At 34.0% G+C, this 11,590-nt stretch overlaps 1 protein-coding gene across 1 annotated transcript; it reads right to left on the bottom strand.

The window, feature by feature from the left end:
• Positions 1–3,682: 3,682 nt before the first annotated feature.
• Positions 3,683–10,567, bottom strand: LOC117115276 (protein SET-like). Its single transcript, XM_033258993.1, has 7 exons — positions 10,410–10,567; positions 9,612–9,793; positions 8,568–8,690; positions 7,834–7,947; positions 7,023–7,187; positions 6,228–6,386; positions 3,683–5,403 (listed from the first exon to the last, which is right to left on the bottom strand). Exons 1-7 carry the CDS (start codon positions 10,483–10,485, stop codon positions 5,362–5,364), a joined length of 861 nt encoding a protein of 286 aa, XP_033114884.1. The 5' UTR covers positions 10,486–10,567; the 3' UTR covers positions 3,683–5,361.
• Between the last annotated feature and the right edge of the window lie 1,023 nt (positions 10,568–11,590).

Below are 11,590 nucleotides of genomic sequence, written 5' to 3' on the forward strand. Positions count from 1 at the left end.
TTGTTATAATTTCAATCTAGGCCAATCAGAACGTAGTATTGTACCAGCAACAGCCAATGACAAACACGTTCGGGAAAGTAAATTTAAAATCCGAATGCTGATTTGCGACTATAAAGTAGGATTTCATTTTTTCTAGAGCAGCAGTGGTTCATATCATAGCATATATCATATCATAATTCATATCATATCATATTTCATATCCTTTATTTCCACCATTTAAAATTTTCAAAAACGAATATAAAAGACAAAAAATACGACTTTTACCTGTAGGCATGGTTTGTTTTATAGGCCTGACTAGACTTAATTGTTTACCGATTGTCCATGATCAGTATTATCAATTTTAATCATTTTTGATTTTTTTTAGTTTTAAGTTTTCCTCTGTCTATTTATTTATTTATTTCGGTAAAAATACATAGGACCGAGGCTACATCCTTGACCGGCAAAACTGATGTCACCGCGGTTACAAATAGATAAAAACACCACTAATTATCATTAAATTCTATAAAAATTGTACATTGAATCGCATCCTACGCTTTGAAGAAAGCATTTTACACCCTGTCTCTTATACACAATGACTCAACAAGCAAAGATTAAGAATTAAACCAAAAAAAATTAATTAAAAAAATAATAATAAACATCAAGTTTTGTTAAATTAAATAAAAATTGCTGAAACCAAAATATCAAATTGATCTGAATGTTGTGAACTACGAGTCCTATTGCCACCAATTTAAAGGTGTACAATAATGTTCAAATAAAAAAAATATTATATTTTATAACTCCCTCCTTGGATGGACACGCATTCTGATGAGGAGGAATTTTCAGAGTACCATAGACAATATAAAAACAAGTGTTTAACCTCGTAATCTTGAATCAGAAGCCCACTCATATTGTGCAATAACATTAATTGAAATAATGAAATTGTGAATGGGGTGGGGGAATTTATATGATGTCCCTCCTAGTTTGAATTGGCGGGGGACGTGTCCCACTGTCTCTTGCCGATCGACGCCCATGCCCCTGAATAAACTTTATTTATTTTTTTATTAAACTTTATTTACCGAGGGTAACCCCCCACCCCCCAAAAAAATCATGGGGCTCTCACGTTTGCAGATGATGTTATAATCTACAAATAAAAAACAGAGAAGATTGCTTAGAGCTCCAAAAAGACTTAAACGAAATGTGCAACTGGACACTGCGAAAGGTCCTTAACCCAAAAAAGTGTAACGTCATGACAATAACTTTCAGACAAATAACATTATTTCGTTCCCTCAAAAATTATTTCGTTCTCCCGAAATATTATTTCGTTCTATCGAAATATTTTTTCTAACCATGTCCCTTTAGGGGCTCCGTACCATGCTAAATGTAGACAGTGGAGTAGCTACTGTAGAGGTCACTGGCGCCCAGGGGCAAGAGTTGAATATTCTCCCCCTCACACCCATTATAATTATAATATTTTGAAATAAATTGATATTGGTTGTATAGACCCTAAGCATATCCGTACCGTACGTCCATATCATGCACTGTCTAAATAACATTATTTAAACCCGAATAACTATTATTATCCTTGCTCTCATAGGCCTATGTTCTTTCTTACCAGGGTGGCGCCAGGGGGTTCCTTGACGAGTAGAAAGTGGGCGTGATCGAGCTTCGAGCTATCCCCGAAGGGGGACCTGGCCCCCACCCCTGTTTCTTACTATTAAAACTGCAATGTCCGGAACTTTGTATACAACTTTACCATTAGGCCTATCCTAATTTGTAAGGCTGTTGTATTTATCTAAATGGACTAAAAAGAAATCACATTCTAAATATTTTCCAATAAAAACAACTACATTCAGATTCTTATTATTAACTGGAAAATATTTATGCCCGACGACATACATCAATTTCGTAGTATTTTTCTAAAAAGTGCTTATTTTTTTTACTCTTATTCTCCCATTTCAGCGCCCCCTCAAACCTGGCGCCCGGGGCACGTACCTCCCCCCCCTTTGACCCCGCTAGCTACGCCACTGCAACACTACAAGGTCTTACTATAAGGTTTTACTAATAATCAGAATTAGAATTTTGAAACTCCAGTGGCTTTACTGCGTTGTTTGATAGTCCTAAATCGACGTATGTTGCGAGATTTTCTTTTGTTGCGCGTGTGCATGCTAACTACAATACAAGCTCATGGTCATACAAGTTTTACTAATATTGGGATCCTGTTGTGCACGTGCATGATACTACTGTTGTAGTATAACTGGTACTTGTAGAAAATACTGTAGTATAAAATAGATTGCAAGACATCTTGTAATAAGTAAATTAGTGTTTCTATTCGGCAGACCTGGTTTCAGCACGTCCATTATTACCGATTACTTATGATCGTATAACCCCCACCGCCCTGAAGCCTCCGCACCCCCTGCACTCCACTATGGGTCCATCCCCTTTTAAGGGTAAAATGTACTTTTTGTGTCAAATCAAAACTAAATCAATATTAAATTCAAATTGTTATTTTAAAGACCTTAGAGCTACAAAATTACAGTAATATTCAAATCATATTTTTCCTGAATAAAATAGTATGCCTATACAGTGCAGTATGTGTAATTCGTATTTGAATTATCCAATGTAAATTTGATGGAATTCTTTTATCATGTTACTCCACTTAAGGAGTTTTTGCTGTGCGTTAAATCACATTTGCAAACGCCAAACTTGTGGCCGAAAATTTAATAAAGTATTATTTTTAACAAAAATAGTATTTGAATTTTTTTATTATTTAAAATTTCGACTAATCAAATTACTGTTATACTTTATACAGTACAGTATATCAATATTATAGTAATAGCCAATATTGAGATCTCCAAAACGATATTTTTTTTAAAATATATAAATCATGATATAAAAAATTATGCTATAAATATACTGTATATACATAAAATATATTTTATCTACTTATATATATATTGCCTATGCTCTGCAGCTAACTCTAATAACTTTAAATACTTAAATTAACCCACTTGTACAGAACCTCTAAATTTTTGTATGAAGGTGAATGTAAAATAATCAGAACATTATTTTTTTTTTACTAAACACTATCGCGTTTGTATCAAAAGCATGTGTTCTCTCCAGGGTTTTTTTTGTTTTGTTTTTGTTGTTCTTTTTCTTAATTATTCTATTAGGCAAGCTTTTTTTTATACCTTGTCTAGCCCACTAAAAACGGTTTCGAATAAAAATAAAATTTTTATTATGGCCAATTAGCGCATCTGCCGCCATGAAAAATGCAAATTTCAGAAAAAAACAAATGTTTTTCTTAATTTTTTATTACACCCGCCGCCGAAATCTCCAAAAATAAGACACAGTATGTATGTTTCTTCTTGATTATAAAAATTTAAAGCATTCAACGATTCCGCTACTATACTGCTTACATTCACCAACAATTTTTTTCCCGTCTGGATGTCTGTAGCAGAACCATTTGCTAAATATGAAAATAAATTTTATTATTTTTTCCACTCTCCTTCTACGATCTTTAAAAAACACAAGTTTGCGAAACAAGGTATAAAAAGTGTCTTGCCTTTACCGTACTGTACATTCAATCATGTTTTTATAATACAGTAGGAATTGACAGTATATAGGTAGTGAAATGCAATGTACTTTGCAAAACATCGAAAATTAAAAGCTTATACGAAAATATCAAACAACTTCACAATGAAACTGAGAAAGTTGGATGCTGTATTTATTGGTCATAACTTGACATTGGGAATGGTTAACACACAATATGAATTGCATCAAAATTAAAGTGCATTTCAAACGAGCAACATTAACATAACAAATTTGTGCCAGTCCGGGGGAAGGGGGTGGGGGAGGATTTCAATTTAATAACCAGTGTCTTTAGTGAGGTGCAATCCAATAGTTAACACCCCACTTATAGTTGTTTCACTCGACATAAATTATAAATTTATCCATCATTTTTCTATATTCGATCAAGTACGTATGCAATATATACATTCAAATACAGTATTGTTGAAAATATCTTCTTATTTACGACAGTTGCTGTCTAAATCAGGTTTATGCCACTGATGTTGCCTGTTGAGGTGGCCATCAACAACTTTTCGCAAATAGGATGATGACTAACAATGGACGGCTGTCAAATCTGGTTGACAATCAACAACTGCTTCCCCTAAAATCAGGATACCCCCAGTATTGGATAGCAGGGCAACTAACTGCTGCCAATCAAATAAGGTTGCTGCCAATCAAATAAGGTGATTATGAACATGTGATCAAAAATTTCTGCCAATCAGATCATGTGACCATTTACAATTGATGGCAGTCAAATAAGGTCACTAGCAACTGTTGCCACAACAACCAGATGAGACTCTTACGATTGTTTTACAAAGTGCCAACTACCACCATCAATACAGAATAACTTTATGTTATGTGCTTTGTTTACGCTGCTGATGTGGGCTAGCAAATTTCAACCACAATAGCAAAAATACTCAACCATAAACAATTGTTGGCCTTTGTATCTTGAAATATGCATGGCCACTATACAAGCCAAAACGAAACACATCATTTATGAAGATACTGTATTGATGGTGGAAATTTGTACATTTCTTTGTAAAACCACAGTTAGTTAGTTGTGTCAAATCTAGTTTTACTGCCAACGTATTTACCAATTTTTTTTTTTTTTAATGACCTTAAGAGGCTTGTTGGATCATATATCGCATTATTTACTTGAAACTTTCCCTGTCATGTTTTCATCAGAGGTCACCAAGGAAACATCTATATCAAAGGCAATTTTATCTAAGACACGGCAATCTACAAAACTAGTTTCAAAAAAAGAGACAACACATCTAAAATTTTACAAAATTCTTACAGAAAACTAAGTTGTCTTTTTTTTTTCTTATGACAAAAGTTGAGCCTGAAATTAATTCTACAGCATACTGTATATAGCATACAAATTGTTTACTGTCCATACATACATTAATATTTAGAATCTCAATGAGGTCTCCAAGAAATCATTTCCCACTACTTCTTCAGATAAAAAAGAATCACTAATGGAGAGCATTGCTCCCCAATGCAAATGGTCTAAATAGCAATATTACAATTAAAACATAAAAAAAGTGAAATAAAAAATAGTAAATCGATGGATAACTCAGAAACTCAATAAGTGACGATGAAAACTTAGTTATCACTTATAAAGTCTTGGGAACATTTTATTTTATAGACCAATATTAATGACCCCAACTCTGAAACTGTAGCTATACAATTGTGAGTGACTCTGCCTGGTTTGTTCTGGCACATCACAGTAGCTGGCAGTTCATTCAACATACTGAATATCATTAAGTGCTACCCATTCAAGATAATCAGAAGAAACTAAATTATTAAGAGAAGTTACTCGTCATCCCCAGGATCTTCCCCTTCTTCATCCTCTTCCTGCAAAATAGAAAGAAGTTACAATCATATACTTTCTTATACTATGTATACTAGTAAAAATGTATTAAAATCAGGTAGCTAAAGGCTAAAACTGATAGTAGAGTTGAACTTGCCTAAGTCGAATCCAAAATGGCATTGAAAAATTGTTGGACTTGAGAGAAAATTTGACTTACTAACTAATGGAAAACATAAGAATTTGGTATGTAAAAGGTCGACTTGGAAATTATTCGAGTTAGACAATGTTTAACTGCTATTACAAAACACATGTAAAGGCTAAAACCATAAAGTATTCCAATAAAAAACCAAAATAAACATTTACATTCTATGCCAAAATTCTACTAAAACTAGGCATAGCACTTCACATGTACACACAGTCTGCCGAAGGGCAATGTATGCAATAGCGATTTGTCCAAAAAGTGAAACATCTGAAATAATAAGCATGAAGTCTACCCTACTTTGAAAATTCGGTTAGGCATTAGGCAGCTAGCTGACTGGAGTGAATGAGAAATCAAGCTTCTCAAAAACAAACGAATGTCCAGGTTAGTTTTGTTGGTTATACTTAATACATATACTATCATTATGTATGAATATTGTAGTTAATTAATTAATTAATTATATTGCTGTTAATTACAGCAGGTTTTTTTTAACAGTTTACGGGTATTTGAAATTGCCATATCTCTGGATTGCGTGAACCGATTTTCAAAATTTTTGCAGATAAAGGATTCATAGATATCTATAATATAAATCATATATTGAGTTTGTGTGATATACTTCTATTTTTTTAGTACTATACCTACTAAAACCAGATGAAAAATAACACCTACCTCTTCCTCATCATCAACCTCATCTAGACCTTCCTCATCTTCCTCATCCAATCCCTCCTCATCATCAACATCATCATCTTCATCCTCATCAAATTCTGCAATATCCCCTAAGTCAGCAGCGTCTGCTTCACTATCACCATCTTCAGGCAATTCAGGCGCCTAAATTAGTAAAAGTTAGAAAGATAAATCGTTATAAGCATCCCTGTAAGTCATACATTTTTTTATATCACTATTAGTTATCCAATTCACAGCAAGCTGTTCATAAGAACAATGTACTGTATTTACAAGCAAGTCAGTAAGAGTAGTCACGAACACAAACAAAGCTACTAATTGCCTCAAATACAGTAATAGAGGCACTCTGAGCAGGGTTCTCACTAGCACATCACAATGTCTCAATGAAGGGAGTTCGTATTTAAAAGGCATTTACAGTTAAAAGTCCTGGATTTTAGAGCCATGTATTTCATGTTTCATTATGTTTCTGAAGTTCACAAAATCATTGAAAAAACATCGCCGATCAACAGCCTATCAGCACCGGTCAAACATTGAGTGACAGACAGGGCCGACCAGCGTGTGAGTATAAGCTATGTACAAGGCAACACAATGCACCATTCAGCTTAAACCAACTCCTTGAATATTGTTCCTAAGGTCTCACAATACGTAAACAAACGTGTGTTTGTGGGATGTAACTGTGTTGGGTCAGTTGTTATATTTTATGACATATGCTTTTTGAAACCTGAAATTCACTCGAGCTGGCAAGTAACTAGTTAGAAAAAAAAAATGTGTGCGAAAGCTTACCAAATAGTATTGAAGTGGATTTGGCCAAATATCGTCTTTGATGACCTCACCTAATTCATCTGCTCCAGCATCTGTATGATCGGTGAACCAACAAAAAAAACTCTCTGGTTCATCAGGCTCGCGCCGTCTTCCTTTTTGTTGAGGATTACTGCGTTCCGTCAGATCCTAAAAGAAAAATAACATGCTTGACAACCAGAAGTTCTGCATTCATTTACTCCAGAATAAGAAAAACGTTATGTTGCCCAAACACAGCATCATTTTGAAATAAGGGTCTTTATCGATATTTAGGCTTAATCCTAGGGTTCAAAGCCAACCATTTACCCCATAAATTTTGGCTGGTAACTGGTAATTTTGGTATTGGTAACCACCGGGCTAAAATACATGGTTTTGGTATCAAATTAAGTAAAGCTTGAAAGTGGCCTATTAAAAATATCATTCAACTGTTTAGTGCCCTTCTTGTTAATATATTTTTGTTTTAAAAAAAGGTGTTTTTTTGTTGGCCTTCTCAAGAAGATCAAATGGCTCTCCAGGGATTTAGACCTTTTTCTTAAATAAGTTAGAACACTGTGAAATAACGGTATGTATATGTAGGTTATGGAATACTAATACAAGTGTCTTTATAATTTATGCTTATGAATGCAAAAGTGATTTAATTGTGCATGTACTCCTTCATGTCTGCAAGTGAGTAGAACTTTGTAATCAACAATAACAAACAAGGTCTTATAATGCATTTCAAAAATTGATGTATAAATGGGGGGAAAATTCCTCACGGTCTGAATTGAATTTTCCTACAGGTTTGGTGTATGCTTACCTTATCTGGCTTCCACCTAATGGGCGTTGACTTTGAAGTTGGATCTCCTGTTTCTGTTAGATGAAATTCTTTACTGATAACCTCATTTTCAAAGTATGGATTGGAAGAAAAATTCTATAAAGAAAAAGATTTGGTTATAAAGCTTGAGTTTCAACCACTTAACAAACTAAACATGATATGTATTATCAGGAAAAACTATCGACAAAAGCTTCTAGTATCCAGGTTTACAAGAATGGTTTAAAACAGTCAAAGGGGAATAAAACTACACTTGTTGAATGAAATATTTTCAACCTGAAATATTATAAAAAAATTTTCAAGTTGACAATGTGTAACTTTCTTTGACTAAGACAATATGCGAAGTGCAAATAGAACAAATATATAAATAATGTGCAATTGATGCATAAATACATTTATGAATTCACCAATATCCAAATCTGGATTTCACTACATAGATTTTTAGTCATGGGGCTCTTAAGAACAAAGGGACTGAAGACAGTAAAAGTCTTCCTTTTCGGCAATCTCGACACACTATGTAGACCAAAGGTTGTATCTCTGTAAATTTGTGTATAAAAAAATACACAGTAATATCTAATTACAGTAAAATTACCATGTTATAGTATAATTGCGATGTATGCAATGTTTGTATTTTTTCCAGCTTGTAAAACAATTTTATACGACTGTATCCTAATAAACACAGTATTATTTGTAAACTGAAAGCAACAATATAAACTTACAAAGTTGATTCGGTAACCTGACTTGATGTCTTCAAATTCTTGCACCTCCACTTTTGTCAGATAATGTAACGCTTCTTCATCTTCCTCATCAAGCAAAGCAGAAACTTGTGGATGGTTTACAAACTTAACAAATACTATAAGGAAACTACAATGTGCAAACATTCTTCTAAATTTAATACTTAATATCTTGCCACAATTATACTACTTTTATTGATAACTCGGTACAAATATTTATGTACGTATTGTATAATATACCAGTATGTATTATTTATGCTTATTACTATCTAAACCATAGGTGGGCAAAATGCAGCCCGATAACAATTTTCTTGTGGCCTGCATAAATAAATTAAAAACACTGTGTGGCATGCATACCATCTTTGGCTAGAAAGGCCTGATGCCTAATATCTGTGAAAAGTAATGAAAAGTTTATTCAAGTTTTTGCAACCACTTGGAAATCTTAAATTTTCATAAGTTTGCTTACAGCCCATGGTGTTAAAACAAAAATTAAGTTTGGCCTACAACCCATTTTTATGCCCACCCTTGACTTAAAACCTAAATGAACTAGCTTTTATACATTGTTTATAGTTATGTACATAGGCTCAATTACTGGATTAGATTACAGAAACCCTCATCAGGAGCAGAACATTAATTTCACTGAGTGTTATAAAGTGTGAATGTATTATATATTTATCTTCAAAGTGCTGTTCTTTTTATCTTTATTGCAGTATTAAGAAACTCTGCTACATTTATACTTAAAGCTCAGGAAGCTGGGAGCCTTGATCCTGCAGTTTGTACGCTGCTGTATAATGAACTAATTGCTGAAATAGAATAGAGTACCACTACAGCTGTAGCTAGCTTGGTGATTAGGATGCTGCCTTCCAATCCCAGGGTTCAAATTCTGTTAAAACAGGAAAACAACTCAACTCCAGATACTTTATACAGCATTGTTTCATCCTGTAATTGGCTGCTGGATGTGAGGAAAATAAATACTGTCAATATTTAAAACTGGGACATCAATCATTTGTAAAAGATATGAAAGGATACAGATGTAACCCAGAAATTTGGGATTTTACTGATCAGCTTCGCTCGCTTTTCAAAATGAGGCTGTCTGAGCTTGTTGTATTTTTGCTCAACATGCAGTATTTCTTCACTGGCTCTTTCATTCAAACCATCAATAGTGTTTTGAACATTGTCAATCTCTTCTATAGCTCTTTGTTGTTCATCATCTATATAATTAAAAAAAATTGATGCATTAAATTTTTTAAATTGTACATGTCACAAAAAATACAATCTAACTAAAATACAGGCAAGGTAGTCTCTAGCCTAGGCCTAGTTAGTGTAATTTCCTTATGATGAGGTAGAACCAGCAGGCATGCTTGTTGGCTAGCCAAGATTAGGCCTAGCCTTGAGCAAGAGGCTAGGCCTGGAGTATAAGAGTAGGCTAGGCTCAGCTAACTAGCTAGGCCTACCTAAACTAAAACGACAGACCAAGTGCATGCCACCAGGCTGGTAAATCATTAAAAAAATGAATGAATGATACGATTGAAGGTTTTCAGATATTCTTTAAATATTTTAATACTACAACAGAATAATAAAAATGAGTGTTGTGTTGTATATTGGAAGCTAGGCACAAGTGGCCGATTTCATTTCTACCGCTGAAGCGGCCAGTCAGGGCACCCGCCAACCAACAAAGCATGTGTACGCCAGTGTAATGTTTGAACCACCACCGCACTCACTGCTGTCGTGTTGAACAAAGAGATTTCAATGGTAAATATATAGAAGTAAAACTAAAAACCATTTTATATGGTAAATATAAAATTTACTATTTTGTAACCTCTTTACCTGCAGCATCATCGGCATCTTGGCCGTTATTTGTTGGTTCTTCCTTCCTTATTTTGGCTGGAGGAGGAGACGACATTTTTGATTTTCACGAGGTAAGCCACGCATGCGTAGTAATTGACTTTTGGCACAAAGGGTCATAGTTTAATTCTGATAAAGCAAGTAAAATTAAAACATTTTTTTAAAATTAGCCAAATATTAGTAAATCTTTAGTAGACAAATTATAGTTAATAACAAATATAAAAAATATAGAATGTAAATTATTCTAAAAAGATAGACATATCTGTAGCTTAACAAATTTTAAGCAAAATATTGTTGCTCCCAAAGCGGTTTATTTTGTTTTATCCAGCAGCACAAGGAAGCATTAATACAAAAGTCGCGGGGAAATCTGTCCGAAGTATGAAGTCTCCATGGTTTGTATGCATCGCATGGAACGTCAAACGGGCAAACCAAATACGCTTTTGTCTGATTATAAACAAACCTCTACTCAGTGAAATAGAAACAAGAGTGAACACTGACTTACGGTCAACCACTATTAAAAAGAGACGTTTAAAATGGATGGGGTCATTTTGTGCGATTACATAAAGAATTACCAGCGAGAATAGCTTTTGCACGATTGTGTGGAACGCCATAAAGAAGGACAGCACACTCGACCTATTTTCTAATGACTCCCAAGCTACTCAAAATATAATAGAAAGGAGAATAGAGGACGTTTACTGTTTATACCCTCTAAAATTTGGCATACACTGCCATCTTATAATTATAAAAAACTTTTATCTAGCCAAGTATGGGGTGCCATACGCAGCAAAAGTCAATGTTAAAATCAAAATGTAATTGCAATTAAAATTCAATGCCGTGAACAACGCTTCCCAGTACGTCTGCTAATTTTTAATGGTCAGGGTACCTCGATCACGAGCCCTATGCTAGGCATTATAAGCAATGTGGGTTGGGATTTGCAACAGGGTCTTGGACTAGGCCTCTATACTATAGTAGGAGGCCTGGTCCTAGTCTAGGCCTATAATATACGGTAGTAAAATTCTGTATAAGTACCGTAGACATATGATTACAGGTTTACATTGTACCAAGATCGATATTAACGATCGCATTTATTTTTCATTGAAAATAAAAAGAAAACTTTAAATAATTTAACTTAAGGATTTTAAAATATTCCAAACCTGTACGCT

Source organism: Anneissia japonica, unplaced genomic scaffold (assembly GCF_011630105.1).
Source record: "Anneissia japonica isolate Jap-2015-1 unplaced genomic scaffold, ASM1163010v1 scaffold550_len331619_cov169, whole genome shotgun sequence".
In the NCBI taxonomy this organism is placed as follows: domain Eukaryota; kingdom Metazoa; phylum Echinodermata; class Crinoidea; order Comatulida; family Comatulidae; genus Anneissia; species Anneissia japonica.

Coding starts and splice junctions, on each gene's coding strand:
- LOC117115276 (XM_033258993.1), bottom strand. CDS start 10,485: ATGTCGTCTCCTCCTCCAGCCAAAATAAGGAAGGAAGAACCAACAAAT. Junction 6,387..7,022: donor ATCCACTTCAATACTATTTG/GTAAGCTTTCGC, acceptor TTACTAATTTAG/GCGCCTGAATTGCCTGAAGA. Junction 5,404..6,227: donor AGGTTGATGATGAGGAAGAG/GTAGGTGTTATT, acceptor TCTATTTTGCAG/GAAGAGGATGAAGAAGGGGA.